The sequence below is a fragment of the Kryptolebias marmoratus genome, linkage group LG2, assembly GCF_001649575.2.
Source record: "Kryptolebias marmoratus isolate JLee-2015 linkage group LG2, ASM164957v2, whole genome shotgun sequence".
NCBI lineage: Eukaryota > Metazoa > Chordata > Actinopteri > Cyprinodontiformes > Rivulidae > Kryptolebias > Kryptolebias marmoratus.
Window position 1 is genome coordinate 29,369,392 of NC_051431.1, and position 20,011 is coordinate 29,389,402.

Here is a 20,011-nt window from a genome sequence, read left to right on the forward strand (position 1 = left end):
ATTATTAACTCCAGGAGATTTGATATTTGACACTTTATAAGAGTTAAGGTACCAACTCTCCAAAAAGAGTTAAATTAACACTTTCTGGTGTGGACCCATATAGACACTTTAAAAGTGTTGAAATCAAATCTGACAGTGTTAATCTGGGCCTCCTGGATTTGCTGTGTACCTTTGCGCGGTGAGGTAGATAAAGGTAGAGATTTGGGAGTGCAGATGGAAAAAAACGTGTATAAAAAATGACGTATTTAGAATAAACAAGCAGAGCTTAGCCTGGCGGCCGGGTCACCATAGCCTGGCGGCCCACCAGGCTTATAATACACTGGGGGAAACCCTGGCTTTCACTTGCTACATTAGAAAATTAAAGATCTGTAATAAATTGTTGACATTTATCGCAGTTTTACATGTTAGAACAAAGAGAGAGACCAAACTCCTGTTCATAAAATTTAAACAATGAACTATATGAGCTCATGGGAGTCCTGTCTATATATATAACTGTGGAAAGTCAAAAATATAATTAATTGTGAAAAATTAATGATATTGGTTTTGTATTTTAATAATAAAGTATATAGTTGCATTTTAATAAACTGTTAGAATGTATTTAGGACAATTTGTTGGACAAATAATTGTGACTTACTGAATGTCTTGTGATAAAGGCAAACTTTCATTTGCTTCAACTTTTATTAACTTTTCATGAATGACAAAGCCTTTCCTTTTGAATTGTTATTGTTACCACAATGACTAGGTCATTTTTTTGTATAATGCTTAATTTCAGTGACTCATACTAGTTTATGTGTGCAAAACTGCACTGTCTGTATGTTCCCCTCAGCAATGTGCTTTAAATGTATTAAAAATATTTAAACTTTCAAGGAAAAATCCTACTGTATGACTGGAAGCTGGAATTAAAGAAGTAGCTAACAGGCTAACGAACTTCTAGCACAAACTAATGGATACGGTTTTCTCCTTGTATTATTAGTATAATCTAGCCTTGGATGTTTTTATTCACATTCTTGCATAAAATTGCCTATCCTTTTATTATTGTATTTATGATCAATATAAATACTATTCATTTCCATGTTAATTTTGGTTAAAGCTACAAAGAGCCACTGGAGGGGGACTACAGAGCCGTATGTGGCCCCAGAGCCACAGTTTGTAGACCCCTGCCTTAGAAGCTTTTTAATTTATTTTCCCTCCCACTCAAGATTGCTGATGAATAGCACAGCCATTTTAGACCAGTCATTTCTCTACTCACTTATGAAAGCTTGGGATCCTCATGGCACCCACTTCTGCGTACCATCCTTCTTTTCTGTTCCTGAAGGTCTCCACCCGTCCTCCGATACGCTTACTGGCCTCTATTACAGTCACCTTGTTTATAGGAACACATAATGTTCACACCTTAAGTACAGCACTTATTAACACACCAATACCATTTTGTTTTTTTCTCACCTTGTGTCCGGCATCTTCTAAAACTTTTGCAGCGGTCAGACCAGCCATGCCCCCACCGATGACTGCTACATGCTGGGGCATCTTTGTAGGAGGAAGACCTTTCATCACAATGTCAAGGAGCTTGCTGTAGTCTGTGTCCTGGAGGCACTCATAAAGAGGGTCTCCAATGAGCCCACTCGCAGCAAAAACTACAACTCCCACGAGTACCAGAGGAGCTGATGGGTAAAATAAATAAATAAATAAATAAATTATGATCAGTTCAAAGTAAGAAGACCAACCACTGCCTTTCAGTTTCTTTTCTTTAATGCTTAGCTTTAAAACAGAAGGGTTTTAGTGGTAAAATTCACACTGACCTGCCACATCCATTGTTTTAACATTGAAATAAATTTAGAAATTTAGAACTCACCAAATTTGCACAGTGCCATGTGGGGCATCATCTGGAGGACAGAGTCCCACAGTTTAGATCGCTTCACTCTGCTGTTGATACTGATACCGGAAGAGGAAACGGAGACCTAACACAAGCATACTTTAAGTTTACTGAGGGAGGTTCAGGCACTATTTTGACAAAATACATATGTAACTCCAACATTTTTTACTTAAAAAAACACTTAACAGAATATAAAAGTACAAAAATGTTGTTGTTGATGAAGACTAGGAATGCTAGTTCAACTCACCTGTGTCAGAGGAAATGTACTGTAAGTTGTCACAGACCTAAGCATGACTGCAGAGAAATGACCCTGAGTCTCCAGAGAGCCTTAAGTACCAAAGCTTTGACTCTACATGCTACAGGCTGAATAGAAACAGTGTGGTACGTGCCACAATACACATAAGGTCATTTTAATGATGGACTGTGTGACTCCTTCAGATCTTCCTAAAATATTTTCCCACACCGGCTCGAGAGTCAACCACACTGAACAAATCAGATTAGTGAGGGGTATACTAGTCATCAGCACACCTCATTTCCTCCATCTTCACTCATTTCAATATCTGACCTGAATGTGCTCAGTTAGTGGTACCCAACAAAATGCTCAGGTTCATTTTAAAGCTGCTTTCTTTACAAGAGCACAGTCAATATAGAATTTTTTTTTTACAAATATCTTAAATTTTCTACTTACTGTTGGGAGTTTGTGAACAGCAGACTCATCCCCTTCTGTTTGTTTCCACCACAGAGCAGCAGCACACAGCTCGCTTTTATGTGCTGCTGTGATAAATGAAACTAAAAGCAGGATGGGGAAAGTTTCATTTTCCTGACTGAGGAAACTGAAAATGCCAGAGCCCTGTAAGCAATTAAGTAAGATTGTGATGATCTCCTTTGTCCACTAATGAATCAGAAGGCTGTAACTTCAACTTTAAAAAACCCAATTTTGTTTTGGGATAATAGTTTTTAAGAACATGCAGATTGCTGCCTGATGTCAAAGTTTAGATTGCACTCAAATTGACTGTTTCTTAACTTTACTCTGATCAACAAGGAAAAAGTAGAAGTGCTTGATGTCACTGGCGGGGATTTATTTCATGTTTTGTTTCTATGGGAAAACACGAAGTTTGCCGAACTAATGAGGCTCTGGAAGTTAAATCAGCCATGTAAACGTATCATATGCAACATTCAGCTCTCCAAAGACCCTGAGAAACTGAAGGCTCAGTTTGAGACAATTCACTAAATCTGCTTGATGTAGGTTTTGAAACCAGGTTGGGAACAGAAAAAGAAGAGATTAATTTATCCCCAGTAAAGCTAAAAGAATTGAGTGTTGAAAAACTTGTACAGTTGTGGTCAGAAGTTTACATTCACTCACCATGGATGTGAATGTCATTAATTTGGGGCTTTTAATGAGTTTTGTGTCAAAACAGATTCAGCATTCCACACAGTTTTTGCAGTCTAACTAGTTTGGTATACTTTATGGTATTTAGCAATTTATATATCATATATCATTAGCAAACTTGCTTTTTTTCTCTTCTTGTGCTACTTTTAGCATTTAGCTACTGTTCTGTTACTTTTAACTTTTAGTTAACCTTTTGCTACTTTTAGTTTTTAGTCAGCATTTTTTTACTTTTAGCTATCTTTTTGCTACTTCTAGCTTTTAGTAAGCGTCTTACTACTTTTATCTGGTGTTATGCTTCTTTTATCTGTAATAACTCAGTAATTCAGTAATGCACTCAGTGTTCACAGGGTGGAATGATTACACAATCTCAATGATTTTTTAAAACAAGAAATTGGCTACCCTAATTTGAATTTATTATGAATTTTCTCTAAATCACACAAGATTAAAATAATAATACAGGCTCAAATATATACACATACACATATATTATACTAATATTTAGTTTAATGTCCCTCAGCAAGTTGCAGCTCGACCACAGACTTTTGGTATCCATAAACAAGCTTCTGGCATCATCCTGGCTGGATATTTGTCTGTGCATTTGGTTTCTGCACAGACTTATAAGTGTAGTCCATGAATGTTCAATTGAGTTGAGGGTGATGCTTTGAGAAAACTATTCCAGAAGCCTAATGTTTATCATGACGGAGGCGAACCCAGAAAGCAGACTCATTACTCTGAACTAAAGAAAAAAAACTGATTTATTTAAACGAAAACAAGAAGTGGACGGGGCAGCAGAACAAGAACAAAACTAAAACCAGAGACATGGAAGAACACAGGACTAGCATGAAAGAAACAATGATCCGACAGCGTGGTGGGGGAATTGACAGGGTAAAAAAGCACAGAGGATGATGAGGTAAGTGGGAACAGGTGAATGATAATAATAGCCGACAAGTGGAGATGGGCGTGGCAAATAAACAGATAAGTGAGTGACTGAGGAGGCATGAGTGGTGACAGGAAACAAACACAGACACACGAGACAAAGGCAGAAGGAACTCAAACCAAACTAACAAGATAACAGAATAAAATAAATAATAACACCAACGGAAACAAAAACAACAAACTAAAAAAAAAACAACCAAATCCCGACAATGGTAGCCTGTTTTCTCTAATCTCATACAACTCTTGTTGCCTGTTTGGGGTCATTGACCTGGTGAAATACCCAACTGTTTCAACTAAGTTTCAACCATCTAGCAGTTGATTTGAGGTTAAGTTAAAAATTTTGGAGATAGTCCTTGTCTTATATATTCCATCCATCCATTTTCTTCACCCGCTTCTCCTTTCTGGATCACGGGGGAGCTGGTGCCTATCTCCAGCAGTCACTGAATAAGAGGCAGGTTGCAAGTCCATCACAGGGACACACAGAAACACAGAACACTTGCAACTAGAGTTACCAAATAACAAACACGCGCTTTTTAGTCTGTGGGAGGAAACTGGAGTATTTGGGGAAAATACATGCATGCAGAGGGAGAACACGCAAACTCCACCCAGAAAGTCCCCTGGCAAGGAGGTTATTTTGCGACCTTCCTGCTTGGCAGTGTCAAGTTAAAAGACATGAATGGAGAAGTTAAAAAGATGCAATACACATATGGACTGTTTTACCAGTTACTCAGAGTTTCTAAAAGTAGAACAGGAGACAGAGCTTTCAGTTCTCAGGTTCCTATCTTAAGGAACCAACTTCCAGTTTCTGTTTGTGAGGCTGACACTCAGTCTACTTTTAAGACTAGCCTTAAGATTTTCCTTTTTGATAAATCCTACAGTTAGGGTTGGTTAACCGCATTTTCTCATTCTGCTGCTGTCTTTACTCTCTCCGCTCTCTATGTATTTACAATTATTACTGCCATAACTTTATATCCTCTGTTTTTCTCTGTGTTTGTCTGTGTCTCTTTCATGTCCTCTCAACCAATAAGTTTTATTAAAGGAAGTTCTATTTTGTTGTTCTTAATCATATCAACTTGAAGCTGTGTCAGATAACAGAAAGCAACTGGGACTTTTTGGTAGAGGGTGTGGTCTTTGTGGCACTGCAGATTTTTATGTTTTCCCATGTCATTAAATGATGTCATAAATCCCACATGTCTGTCTGTCCATCCGTCCGTCTATCTATCTATCTATCTATTCTAAATGGTTTTTCGAGGTGAGCGCGTCCTGGTTCTCTCCATTATAAACTACACCTCCCAGGAGGACTAGCAACTGACGTCATAAACAGGAAGTAAATACAGACGGTCGTGTTGTCATCAAAACAGACGAGTGCCATGACAGATCGTACAGGTTGCATTTTTTCTTTAATTAGTTTATTGTTTTTACTAACATTACCTCTACATCAGTAATTATGCAACTGTAGCGCTAGCTTAAATTATACTCAACCTGAGACGAAATATACTGTTGCTGTTAATTGTTTACAAGATCATATCCAGCTATCGTTCAGACAAAAATCTTCTTGCCTTGATTTCGGCATGTTAGCAAGAACCCAAACAACAATATTGTCATAGTCTCTTTATTTTTTCTGCTTGGTTTACTACAGCAAGTCTTGTTTTTCTTTTTCTGTTTTTAAAGAATTAATATGTAATGGAGGTTGGAGCGACTCTTAACAGCGTTAATCATTAATAAACCCCAGAAATATAACGGTGCGGGTGTGATAGAACGACTGGTGGCGAGAATAACTGGTTGAAACCTATGCGCACCGCAAATGTTTCTAAAGCGTAGGTGGCTGTGTCGATGCCTGATGAAAATGTTGCTAACGTAAGAAAACTGTTCTCAAAAAGTTAATCGGACATATCTGGCGAATAAATTTCTGTTTTCGCGGGCTACAATGACGTGGCAAAGAATTGATATTCACAGAAAAGCATTCAGAGCAAAGAATCTTGCACAAAGAACAGAGTCGTTCACACGACCAGATTGACTTGTGACACATCTCCTTCATATATAAGCATACAAGAATCAAACTGCTGGCATGCAGCTATAGCAGTAATGTTAACTAAAAGCAAATCCATGTATTATTCAAGACATACCGCTTTTTAAGCATCTTGTTAAGAACACCTGTGGACTACAGAGTGCATTGAGTTTCTTTTTTTTCTGTGCATGTTACGTCTTTAACCCCTAGTTGGCCGTGGCAAATGGGTGCTGCCTCTGAGCCAGGTTCAGCTGGAGGTTTCTTCCTGTTAAAAGGGAGTTTTTTTCTCAGCTGTCATTAAATGCATGCTCAATGAGGGATTACTGCAAGTCAATGACTCTATGCATTTTGTTTAGTTGTGAATTGGCGGTATATCAATAAAAAAAACGGAATTAATTTGAGTTGGCTGTGTACTCTACATCAATCTGCACCTACATTGTTAACGGAATAACTGTATCAGAAAACATGCGAATAACGTATAACCATCACTGGCAAAGCTATTAAATATGTCAAACGCTGACGGCAAGTATTTTTCTTTTCCATAAAATAAACGCCTAAAAAAATATTACCTAGATTTGAACTGGTGTCAGCGTCAACTACCAGTAGAATTGTTACAGCCTTGACCACTGGACTATCATAGCAGTGACTCACACCATCCCTGCCTGTTATCAGTTCGATATTAACCCACAGCTGTTGATGCTTTTGAGAACAGTGTTAGATCAACTGGTGACAGTCAGTCTGAAACAGTTACGAGAACATTTCAACGCAATTTGGATGTAAAAGGGTATATACGGGCTGTCCCTTACGACGGAGTATTAGGGCCACTTGATGAAAATAATAAAGACGAACTGTTTGAAGTAAAAGGACGAGAAAAAATCAATAGGTGAAGATGAAACTGGCGCAAAAACCTGCGGTAGCAATGCCTGCTGTAAATGAGTTAGGAACTTTGGTTTTAAGGAAATTCTTTTCACATAATCCTGTGGAAACACGTTTAATCAGCCAAGGTATCCCGACATATCACTAACTGTGAACAGAGCAGTTTAAGCTTCTTGTCCTTTCTTCAAACTATTCCCACTTTAATTTTCAGAGTTTTAAAATTTGGAGTTGAGGTTCTTTTCCGTCACCATTTTCTTGTTATTAAATTTCTGACTGTTCCTTAACTTTTTCATTCTGACACCGACACAAAGTAAAGCCTCTCCAAAAGTAGTTTTTTTAGTCTTCTGAGAGACTTCAAAACTCCATCCTGTATGGTGAACTGTAACAAATGACATAAACAGTGGTTTGAAAAAAAACTTGATTTTTTCTTGCTATTGTTTCAGTCAGTATGTAATTTAAATATATCATATGACGGAGATATGAGAAATAAAAAACCCAGTCGTTCTTCTAAAACCTTTTTTTTTATTTGCCATGGTTCAACATTTATATTGGCTTTCAGGGGTTAAGTAGTGCTTTGGGATCTGTTTTATGGCATCTTCAGCTCTATTTCGATCTTCCTTCGGTGATTTTGTAACTCGCAAACAGCACATAAAACCAGTACAGGTTCTGCGTAATTTACAAGCTCTGTGTCAGCGGTTTTGCCAATATTATTTAAAAGAAGCTACATACAATATTAAAGGAATTAAACGTCTTTCTAGTGAGTTATTCATGAGCTCTTTATGGATAACTTACGGAATCAGATCGTATTTTGCAAAGATTTGTAGTTCTTTAAGTTGAACTCGCATTGTTTATTTCCTGGTTCGGTAAAGGGGTTCTAAAAAGCCACACCCACAAAAACATCTTCCCCTCCCAGCTGCCACCACCAGTTATTCTCGCCACCAGTTGTTCTATCACACCGGCCAAATAACCCTGATGCCACATCAAGCTGAGGTGTTGTGTTAGCGAACAGCTGACACCTTGTTTGTTGCTAAACCTAAAATGTGTTTGGAGTTTTTCTCATTAGAACGGAGAACAATGTCAAAGATAACATCAGTAAAAATGTAGCACATGCTTTTACAATCAAAACAAAAACGTTTTAGGACTAAATAGTATCAGAAATAATGCGTCAGCGTTCATTTATTATCGCCCGCTGCTGACGGCGATAATAATTTTCCCCTTGTTCGTTTGTGTTCGTTTATCTGTTAGCAAAGTATCTCATGAATAAGTGGACGGATTTTAATGAAAATCTCAGAACGTAATCACTGGATGTACATCTACTCCTTACATTCTGGAGTCAACCCCATTCAAGATGACCGTCACAGCTCGTGACCTTAGCAAATACAAAAATGTCTATAACTCAGTCAAATATACAGAAATTGAGCTAAATTTTGTAGCTGGGTGTTATTCATACTCAGAGAACTAACAAATCACATGAAATCTGTTTTTAAAATTTTGACATTAACTATATGAGTTAACTCTGATGGTTTGTTAGCAAAATATCATCTTGGCTGACTTTAATAAAACTTGCAGAAAGTAATCATTGGATGTACATCTAGAACTGATTAACTTTAGGACTCAGTCTAATTTAAGATGGCCACCACAGCCAACTGACCTAAGAAATCACAAAAATGGTTATAACTTAGCTGATTTTACAAATATTTAGCTAAAAGTTGGTGTGGCAGTAGGTGAGCATCATGCTATACGTACTTACACTGCACAATATCTTTGCCTAAAACTTTGGTATTAACTGTTGGGGTTAACCCTGTTTGTTTGTTAGCAAAATATCTGGACAGATTTTAATGGAACTCTTAAGAACGTAATCACTGAATGTATATTTATAACTCATTTTTTGGAGTCCTCCCAATTCAAGATGGTCATCACAACTATTCAACATTTGCCAACACAAAATGGCAATGGCTGTAACTTAGCCTGTTTTACAGGTATCAAGCTAAAATTTTGTGTGGTAGTAGCTGAAATTCAGACTCAACACATACTCTGAGCACTAACACACCAGCAAGATCTTAAAATACTGCATGAGATTATAAGGTTTGTCTAAAACAAATATACCTCTGTCATTTCTCATCATAACATAATCATTGTTTAAAACTCCGATATGAAAGGTGGCAGGCAATATGCATTCCTTCAAGGGAAGCTGGGTCTTTAATTAGTGAAGCATTCCATTAAAACTGTGACAGCTGGCTAGCTAAGATGTATTTTGCCTTTGCCATGAGATTTCCGTGAGATATTTTTAGCTCAAGTGGTTTGTTGCTGTTTCAGAAACAACTACTGAGTGTTCATTAACAATACTTAAGTGTTTATGTTGCATATTTCTGACTGCATACCACACAGCAGCTGATTTTTGGGACATCTGGTCTTGTGTAACAAGGCTACCATTTCTAAATGTGCGATGGGATTTTTATGGATTTAGTTGATTCTGTCTGACTCATTTTATTCCCCTCTTTATCCGATCAGACCCCAAAAATCCAACCCTCACACTCATGAATGACACCTGTCAGTCTTTATGAATGCTACTAAATCTGTATTCTCTAATATTAGTATTCCTATTTTGTTCTGTTAAGATGCGATGTTTCCCTGGCATGCGTGATTCCTGCTTTTTCTGAGGGTGAAGTAACCCCTGCCAAAGCATGGCTGAGGTGTTGGGACAGAGAAGCTTGCTGGGTTTTGGTGTGGTGTTGGCATGGCTAATGCTGTTTCACCTGCTGGTCAACATCTGGCTTCTGTGCGTGTTCACCAGCCTGCTGTTGGTGCTCGGAGGCTGGTTTGGCTCACAGGCCATCTTGGAGTCGAACAGCGTGATTCACCTGGAAAGGTTTATCCCCTTGGAAAAGGTAAATGTCCAACAGACAAATCATAGTTTCACTTATGATTTTTTCAGACTGTTTTCGTGAGAAATGATTGTATCAATCTTAAGATGCATCAGGACACATTAAGCAAATCTTTTTTCATTCTGTTGTATTTCAGGTTCAGCCATCTGCAGAAGATGAGCGTTATCTGGACCAAGAGATCCACAACACAGTGAGAAAAATCATCAAGGATTTTGTCACCTCGTGGTACTCAACTGTGTCCTCAGAAAGACGTTTTGAAATGGAGGTTCAAGAAGCCATGATCTCCATGGCCATGGAGCTCAAACAGCGTGCAAGACATGTTGACAGGATGGTAAGAAGCTTAAGGGACCTCAAAAATGGATGCATGCACATGCACTTTGTGTAAACTGGGATATGGTCTTACCTTTGACTTAAATTTGAAAATGTACATGTAGAGGACGACAAGTCTTTAAATGTATTTTTAGGTGTAACACCAGTAGATAAAATGCTAAAAGAACTTACATACATTTAAAAAGCATATATTATTACCATGTATCATATTAATATTTGACTTATCTACATAAAAAATGATCACTTCAATCTGATTACAGTCAATTAATTCCAAATACATTCAGATACAATGAGAGATTGTGACAAAGTGAAGATTCAACACAATCTGCTGGTTTTCTTGGACAGATAACTTTTACGACTTTTAACTGCAGAGAGAGGACAAAAAAAAAAGACAGACAAACATGAAGTGCTGGGCCAGGAATTGTTTCTATGGGGAAGAAAACAAAGAGAAACATGGGTTAATGTCAGCAATAACAGCATGAACAAACACAGGGAGTAGAGAGAGTAAAGACAGCAGCAGAGTGAGGAAATGTGATCAGTTTGTCCTCCAGCAGTATAAGCCTTTAGCAACATAACTAAAGAATAGCTCAGGAAATCCTAGTCAACCCTAACTATAGGATTTATCAAAAAGAAGTCTTAAACCTGGTTGTAAAAGTAAACAGAGTGTCGGCCTCACAGACAGTAACAAGAAACTCTGGTTCCACAAGAGAGGATCCTAATAACTGAAAGCTCTGCTTCCTGTTCTACTTTCAGAAACTCTAGGAACCACAGGTAAACCTGCAGTCTAAGAGTAAAGTGCTCTGTTGGGAAACTATAGAATACGTAGTATATTGATAGTATATTTTTTGCCACTGCCCATGTACCGTTGGGCAGCACAGTGGAAGTTAAGCCACATTACATTGTGTCCCAGACCTTAGCATGCACTCCTTCTACATTATTTGCTCCATCTGTGAGTGGTCACTGTGTTTTATGTTTATTTCTGTGTATTTCAACATTATTAATGATATAGATAGAAAATGGTAATAGATTTTTGCAAAATGATGTTGGTTTTTAATCAGACGTGTAACTTTTTGAATTCCTCCAGGAACTAACGGAAAAAGTTCTAAACCTGCTGGGCAGTCATGTGCAGGACTACCTGAGAGCCAAGGAGCTGGTGATAGGAAAACAGTACAAGAGCGAGAGTGAGCAGCTGTGGAAAGCTTATTCCAGCATTACCACACCTCACCTCGTCATGAACAGCGATGATGCAGCAGAGCTCAACTATGTCAGAGCAGTTGTTGATTTGTTGCTGCATGTTTTGGTGCCATCACCTCATTTAGAAACCCGCACAGGACGGTTCGTTGTTGGAGAGCTCATCACCTGCAACGTCCTAATCCCTTTTGTTGCTAAATTGTCTGACCCAGACTGGTTGAACCTTCTAATGATTGAAATCCTTGGTAAGTCCACCACGCCACAGGAGACTCTGGCAAAAGAGCCACACTCTTCCTCACTACCACCACTTTCTGCTGAGTCAGAGATGACTCTACCCCAACAGGTAGCACATGTACCTGAGACAAATAATGAAGTTCCTCTACATGGAGCAGAGGCTGACAAGTTTAATAACCCAGACGTGGCTGGTTCCGAGCTTACTGCTTATGATGTGATTGACTCTGAGGAGGTGGAGTTTCCACAGACATTTGCTGAGGAAGATGAATCTACTCAACCATTTTTAAGGCACTGTATAAGAGGAAAAAAGTCAAACCCATTTTACCAAGAAAATGACTCTGACCTGGACTCTCCGTTGGCTGACTATAAGCAAAGTTCTACGGATTCGCTGCTCATGGTGGGTCAAGAAGAAAATTTGCTTGACAGGTCAAAAGATTGTGCCTCAACTGCTGAGAGCAACAATAGGATGGACTCAGAAGATGTTTGCTCCAGTCCAGTGGATGACTCATGCCCTAAAGTCTTGGTAAATTCAGTACTAGTGGTGCATCCTAATGACAGTGGCATATCATCAGTTAGGGCAGCAGAGGGGGTTTACAGTATCAGTAGTCTTCAGGACCTGGACAAAGAGGGCAATTCTTCTGCAGTCAACCCAAGCAGAGAGCTTCTTCTAGGCAAAGAACAGACTGGAATGGAGAATGCCAATGAGCTGAATGTCACGAGTCCATCTCAGGGCTGTTCTCCCGTGTCGACGTTTAGTTTTGAGCCCCTTAGCAGCCCCGAAGGACCTGTCATCATCCAGAACCTCCGCATCACAGGCACCATCACCGCTAAGGAGCACCGTGGCACCGGCTCACACCCCTACACACTTTATACCATCAAAGTAAGTGACATAACAAAACTAGTTTATCTTTTCTCAGGCATTCGTGTTTTTATTTGGCTCATTAACACAGTAATTCAGTTGTTCAGCAATGTTTAATTATCACGAACTGATGCAACAAAGCTTTCTTTCTGTCTTTCTTATATTCTCTGCTTGTCGTAGGTATACTGTCAGCTCTATTAGCTTCCATCCTTTTCTCCTACTGTTAACTTAAGGTAGTATCTTACTTGGCTACGACTTTTGGAAAGTAGTTGGCAACTCGAAATTGTGAGACAATATGCAAGTTTTTTGTTGCAGTTTTCCCCGAATTTTAAGTGTTTGTGACTAAGCGACCAGCGGTTTATTTGAAAATCATGGCTTAATTTTAGACTTGGACATTTGTGTTGTATGTTTTTTGTCAGAAGAGAACTCCAGAATGCAAGTCCAGAATGTCCCACACTACACAAGTTTTAGCCACAGTTTAAAGTGTGAATGCCTTTTGGGTTTCAGTATGAGACATCGGTGGCTTGTGAGAACCCAGGAAGCATCCAGGCAGGTTCCGATGATTCAGAGGCTGTACAAGCAGGCTGCGAGACACCATCTTCCATCCAGCCAGTTGCCTATCACATGGTCAACAGACGGTACAGCGAGTTTCTCAACCTGCAAACTCGGCTTGAAGAAAAAGGAGATCTGCGGAAACTCATCAAGGGTTTGTGGGATTGTTCTTTGTTCACCGGATTTCCTTTGTTCTGGCAACATTTGAAACCTGCTCTTTTAAAAATCCATACACAATGCTCTCACAAGGAATTCTTATTAAATCTAAACTGATTTTATGTTTGGTCCTAAAGCTTCACTGACTTGTCTGTTTTAGGTGTGAAAGGTCCAAAGAAATTATTTCCCGACATGCCGTTTGGAAATATGGACAGTGATAAGATTGAGGCCAGGAAAGGACTACTTGAGACCTTCCTAAAGGTTTGTGGAACTTTCTTTCATTTTTGTTTTCTTTTTTGTTACTTTGTCACAACAAAGACTGTGCTGGTTCTTTTTGTCTTTCAGCAATTATGTGCCATCCCTGAAATAGCCAACAGTGAAGAGATGCAGGAGTTCCTTGCTCTCAATACAGATGCCAGGATTGCCTTTGTTAAGAAGCCTTTCATTGTTTCTCGCATAGATAAGGTAAGATTCTGAAATTATTTTTATTCATATTATTTGATAATTTAATTGTTAGCTATAAATGTTGGATAACTGTGGCTAGATTCTGTTGAGAAAGGTGTTACTAAATAAGCCCTTTGAACCTGAACACTGGCTCTTCCATCATCAGTCCTATCTGCCAAACAGATGTGCAGCTTTACTGTGAATAGCACAAAAAAAACCTTTAGGTCATTTTCTAAGTACAGTACTGAGCAAAGGTCTTGAGTCATCTCTCATTATCAAGCATGTGTTTGTTTGTCTGTAGCGTTAGCAAAATATCTCTTGAACCAGGGGATTGATATCACACTAATCGTTGTTTTAAAACTGATCAACCATTTTAAGATGGCTGCCACAGCTAAGTAAGCAAACACAAAAATGACTGTAACACAGACAGTTTTACAAATACTGAGCTGAAATTTGTTGTCATAGTAGCCGAGCATCACTTACAATGCATACAAATGTGATACAAATTGTGAAACATCTTTGCTTAAATCTTTGGCTTTAACTGTTTGAATTACCGTTGTCTGCCTGTTAACAAAATATCTCATGAATCACTGGTCAACTTTTAATGAAACTCAATCATCTGATGTACCTCTTGAACTGGATAACTTTTGGAGTTACAGAAATTCAAGATGGCTGCCACAGTTTATCAACCTTATGGCCCTTTTCCACAGACTCGACTTGGCCCTACTCAGGTCGGCCTAACACCCAATGGAAAGACTGGTTGATTGTTAGGCCGATGTGGGTCAGAATAACATGGAACCAGTCTTTCCATTGGGTGTTCCCACCCACTTTCAGCTTGCTTCTAAGCACTTTGTATTGCCTTGTTGCTGAAAAGTGCTATATAAATAAATTTGACTTGACTTGACTTATTAGAACCTACTCGGCCGTGGTTTCAAGTGAGCTGAGTTGAGCTGAAGTTTTGACGTCAGCAGACTGGCCTTCAATCTGCTGACCTCAGAGGAACGTCAATCATGAGAGCGCCTCCTTCACAAGAAACCCACCATTTTTTAAACCTCACTACCACAGCATTTGTTATTAACTTTTAAAAAAAATACAATATATCAATTAAAATGGCAAAACGTAAACCAACACTATGGTACTTAGAGGAGGTGCAGACTTTTCTGTGCTTTTGGTTGATGGCAGTATTCGAAGGGAGCTAGACTAACTAAACTATTTACTAGCTCCGGCATGCAAAGGAAAGGTGGCCTTGACTCAGCCACAGCATTTTTGGAAACTGTGGCACAGAATGGTGAGTGTTTCATTTCACTTATTTACCCGTTGGTGGTAAGTTTTCGGGGCCACTCAGTGACGACTTGCCTACATTGATGTGCCATTCAGTTACACAGAAAACTACCGAGGCTGGTAGAATTACAGCGAAGCAAGTCGTGCTGAGACTGAACAATCTAAAAATGGTTCAACACAAAAATGACTATGACTCAGGCAATTTTACAGCTATTGAGCTAAATTTGGTGTGGTAGTAGCAGATAGTCATCCCAACAAACACAACTCGCAGGAGCTCATATTATCAGATAAAATTGCCCTTAATGTAATTTACAACGTTTGATCAAAATGGCTATAAAGATGATTTTCATTTAAAACTCTGGAATAGAAGATGGAGGGTGATATGCAATTCTTCAAGGAATTCTAACCCTTTAATTATTTTATTCTATGCTTCCAAGGATTCAGACTTGCTTGTCATCCCTAAAAGTGTTTCTAGCAATATTTTGAATGGCTTTTTATTTTTTATTTAAATTTAGTGACACTAATTTGAGCCTAAAAGTGTAATACTGGAGAAATGGCATTTTCTATAAAAATGCAGTGTGAACGCTGAGTGCTGAATGATCTTGCTAAAATTTGATGAACCTGAAACTGTTTGTTAAAACTAAGAGATGCAAAATGTTAGCTTAAAGCAGCCAATAGTTTTCTAATTATGTTTATGGTTAAGATCAGCACGCCAAAGCTTTTGTTCACTTGTAAACCAGCATGTGTGTTCCTTGTATAGATCGTGGTGAATGCCATCGTGGGGACCCTGAAGACTGCGTTTCCTCGTTCAGAACCACAGAGCCCCACAGAGGATAATGATGCAGAGGTGGATGGAGGGAAAATATGTACAGACAAGAAAAGCAGGTACGGTTTATCTTTTGTGCCTTGTCCTACTCTTCTGTCTTGTCCTTTCAAGGAAGATTGTTTCAAGTTTTAACGTTTTTAATTTGTGTTATTTGGGTTGACTTAGGTCTGCTTTAAGTCCTCAGTGGTGTCACTGGTAAACTCTGTTGTAGATTTTATTGATTGTCACAGAAATCAGAAAGGAAAAAGTAGAAATGCAAATTATACACCAAAACGTGGGCCTCGGCTGGGAATAGTGCGCAATTACTTTTTCTACTAGGACGATGCACAACTTAGACAAAATTGTCAAAATATTGAGAGAAAGATAAATGGAGTTAAATGGGCTTTTGGTGAAACACATGAGAAAACCCAGCCGTTTTTGGAGCTCTTCAGCTCAGTTTTCACAGTAGAAACATTCAAAGTTTAAAGAAAGTTGAACTTTACATCACTGAACAGGTATTTTAATATTCTTTGCAGTTTTTACACAGTTACAATGTAAGTTTTATTTACATTTTGGTTCTCTTTACACTTCTTATACAGTTTATATATCAAAATGTAGGCTTTTTTTCTGAGGTTAGATTATTATGTAGGATTTTTGGCAGCAGCTGCAGGGGTACCAGACACAATTTTTTACAATTTCTTTTTAATTTAGCCTCACTATGTTTTTTTTTTCATCAAGTTGGATTTGAATCTATACGAATAAGACACACAACAAACCCAACAAAACACATCAGTGGAACTTCACATTGTATAAAAGAGGGAGATTTAGATTTTTAGGTCCCAAAAAGAGCCAGAATTCAGTGGCATGTGTGAATATGCAACAGTCTCTTACTTTATTGTAGGCTTAAATATTGGACGTTTATGATTACTGGAGTTGATTTTTGTTTATATTCGGATAATCACAGGTCTCGGCTGAAACTCGCTACTAAAAACCTTCCCTATTTGAATGGCTCAGACATAAGATCACCTATTTTGTTTGATTGTGACCCAACCAATACAGTAAGTTGCCCACATGACAAAATAATCTTGAAGCTTACAATATTGAATAACTCTTCTCTTCCTAAATGATACCACTGGCTCTAATCTAATTTAAATGTTTTTCTTCATGTGTGATTCTCCTGCAGGTGATTAATGGGATGTCTCTGGGAGAGTTACAGACTTTTATCACTGAACTGGAAAAGCTGTCAATTGGAAATATGACAGAGAAGGAGGGCAATCTAGAGGTAGAACATGTGGGCTTTATGGATCTTGGCATGACAGCAAAGCAGAGTCAAGAACAAGGTAAGAAAGAGCTTTGTTATTCAGGCATGTAGACTTCTCAGAGCTGTGAGTTTTAAACACACACATACACACACACAATATATATATCAGTCCCTCCAGGATTTTGCGGGCATTTTTTGTAATTGTTGCGGGCTAAAATGCCTGATTTTGCAGGGCATTTTCCTAAAAGTTGCGATTTTTTTTTTTACTAAAATCAATAAAAAAAACATAACTTTTAATATATAAATCAAAAATACTTACTAGCTTTGTAAGATAATTACCAACAAACATTGACATTCTCAAAAGGTGCTTTATTTGAGAACTTTGATAGCTTATAAACTGACATTCATGACCATTTCTGGATTGTCCCTCGCATGCAGCTGTCCTCACATGTTTTGCAGACACAAAGTGTTTGTCGATGCGTTTATGTTCAATGATTACACTGCAGGACGTGGAAAACAGCTTCCCCCCACACTCGTGCAGCTGGGTAGGAAACTGGTTTGCGACCGCAGTGAAGTTAGATTTAAGTTGGATATTCGCGCTCTGCGGGGTTAGCGGCATCTAGCTCACGGCTGACCCGAAACAGGAACGCTAATGTCGGCCAGCCGTTCTCTGCTGGCCCCTTCTCTCACGCACGGTGGTTCACCAGGGACGGCTGGCCAACTAACTTCACTGCAGTGTTTTGCACGGTCCTTTGCTGAAATCTTTGTGGGCAAATCTGAAGCATTAGCGCACATTTTCGCTTCGGTCGCTGCTCCTGCATGCTCCCGGCATTCTGACGTTAACAGGATGTGACGTCACATCTCTTCTTCGTGAGTTATTTGGGGTTAAAGTTGCGGGAAAGTTGCAATGTTTTGGACAAAGTTGCAAAAAGTTGCGATTTCGCAGGGTTTGCTTGATTTTGCGTTAATAGTTGCGATCGCAACATTGTGAAATCCTAGGGTCTGATGCCCACGCAGGAGGGCCCCAGGTCTGAAGAGCCAGCCAGAATACACCCCACCAGCGCAAGCCCAGCACACTGCCCCCACCTCAGGCGCCCCGCTGCATCCCACCCCCCATCAGACAACAAGCCGCAACAGCAGTCCTGCACAATACTACCCCAGACCCATACGGAACTGCAACCAAGCAGGCACCACTGAGCCATGCAACCACGCCAAACCCCCAACTCAATACAAGGACAGGACCGACTCCGCCGCCAAGCACCCCCGACAGGAGGCCTGCACCCGGGGCCAACAGCCCCCACCATGCCCCCTCAAACACATAAACAAACCCTTGTCACCATCCCTGCGACCTCAGCCCCAGGACAGCCACCACCAAGCCCAGCCCCACCGCTGCCACCAGACCAACCAAAACCCCAGCGGCCCCAGACCCGAAAAAGGACGTGACCCCTCCACAGCTCCATAGCTCCTCCTACAATCCTCTGTGGCACACCCAGATTATAATATTAGCCATTTAAAAAAAAAGCTTTCAAAGAACTTGAGAAAAATGAAGTCTTTAAAGATTGGAATTCAAAATTAATTTTACATTACGTGCCCATTTGGATAATATGCACATCTTAAATTTATCATGAAGAGGTTGTGGATTATGTTTATGAACAAAAACAAATGAGAGGAAATCAACTGAAAAGAACTACGATATCACAAAATACCATATAGGACAAAAAAGGTTAAGTATAAGTATAAAGCTGCAGTTTTTACACCAGTAGAATGTGGCTTTAAAACAGGCTTCTTTTGTTCACGACTACATATCTCTGTTTGAGTCCAGTCTATCTAGATAATGCCATCAGGTTGTTTTGTGATTCCACTTTCAACATGTTTGTTTTTCAGGCGGAGCCAGTGAAGTAACTACCTGAAAATGAAATGACTGAAAACAGGGTTCCTATGTGGTCTTTAAAAGTATGAAATTTGGTTTTCGTTTTCCAAGGTGAATAAGTATGAAAAAAATAGTGTTGAAAAAAAAACATTTGTGTTTACAGATTCTGCTCCTTGTTGCATTTATAAAAAGATGGACATAGTTATCGTAATGTCCACTTTAGGTTCGTCTGCCACATCAAACTTTAAATTTAAAGTTTTACTTTTATCAGTACCTTAGTTTTTGAGTTTCTGATTGAGAACCCAAACACGTGCAGACTCATACAGCTTCACAGGTTTCTTAGGTAGCTGAGTCTCAGGTGATAAAAGCTTTTAACCTCTAATGACAACTTTATGTTGATGTGTCTGTAGACCAGACTGTGAACCAGGGGTGGAAATTAAAAATGTTGTCCACCAGCCACTATGGCGGACAACATTTTTTACCAGCCACTCAAATATTTTACCAGCCACTATTTTTTGTTATGACAAAAAGTTATTTCATATGATGATGATGATGATGGAGGTGGGTGGAAGCAGTTGTGCTGCCCTACAAGCTGAACAACACCTCTTTCTGGACACTGCATGGAAATAACTAGACTTTTCTTATTTTATTTTTTTTTATTTTAAACCATTAAAGGATGCATATCTGTGCATAAAAAAATCAGACAAGTGAAATTTATTTCTGTGGAGTGTTTTTGAAGTATTTTTTGTTTTTTGTGCTTTTGTAAGTTTTTGTATGTAAGTTGTAATGTTTTTCAGACACTTGCTGCTTTTAATGCATAGATCTATTTGTGCTACCTGCTTATATTTAACAGGTAGGATATTCTGATGAAGGTAGTGATTTTTGTGGTTTTAGAAAGGTTTTTGTCGTGGATATAAATTGTTCCAATGCTATGCTAAGCATAACTCCTAAGCTTCCACTTCAGTATCCGATGGTATTTAATAATAACACGAACCGCTAAAGTTTTCGGTTTGTAAACATGACGGTAGCAGTTTTTGACGGGTAGCACCGACCGTTAGACATC

General features: G+C 39.0%; 2 protein-coding genes across 4 annotated transcripts in view; one reads left to right on the forward strand and one right to left on the reverse strand.

The window, feature by feature from the left end:
- The window catches only part of il4i1 (interleukin 4 induced 1), a 7,981-nt gene extending 5,338 nt beyond the window's left edge, over positions 1-2,643 (reverse strand). Inside the window, exons 1-4 of the mRNA XM_025010532.2 lie at positions 2,559-2,643; positions 1,850-1,955; positions 1,444-1,658; positions 1,250-1,362 (exon numbers count right to left, since the gene is read on the reverse strand). Of these exons, the coding sequence (XP_024866300.1) occupies positions 1,250-1,362; positions 1,444-1,658; positions 1,850-1,880 (359 nt within the window). The 5' untranslated portion in view covers positions 1,881-1,955; positions 2,559-2,643. The remainder of the gene's footprint in view (positions 1-1,249; positions 1,363-1,443; positions 1,659-1,849; positions 1,956-2,558) is intronic.
- Positions 2,644-5,523: 2,880 nt separating this feature from the next.
- Positions 5,524-20,011, forward strand: part of snx19b (sorting nexin 19b) — a 45,093-nt gene continuing 30,605 nt past the window's right edge. Inside the window, exons 1-11 of one of the 3 annotated variants that reach the window (XR_005234545.1) lie at positions 5,524-5,582; positions 9,699-9,968; positions 10,102-10,296; positions 11,380-12,600; positions 13,087-13,285; positions 13,448-13,548; positions 13,633-13,752; positions 15,773-15,897; positions 16,782-16,875; positions 17,001-17,157; positions 18,963-19,059. Coding sequence is in view for 2 of the 3 variants with exons in the window: in XM_017436028.3 (XP_017291517.1) it covers positions 9,765-9,968; positions 10,102-10,296; positions 11,380-12,600; positions 13,087-13,285; positions 13,448-13,548; positions 13,633-13,752; positions 15,773-15,897; positions 16,782-16,875; positions 17,001-17,157; positions 18,078-18,112 (2,451 nt within the window). In the remaining variant the exon portion in view is untranslated. Of the gene's footprint in view, positions 5,583-9,698; positions 9,969-10,101; positions 10,297-11,379; positions 12,601-13,086; positions 13,286-13,447; positions 13,549-13,632; positions 13,753-15,772; positions 15,898-16,781; positions 16,876-17,000; positions 17,158-18,077; positions 18,937-18,962; positions 19,060-20,011 lie in introns of those variants that run through there. The other 2 variants (XM_017436028.3, XM_017436027.3) reach the window with 2 other exon arrangements.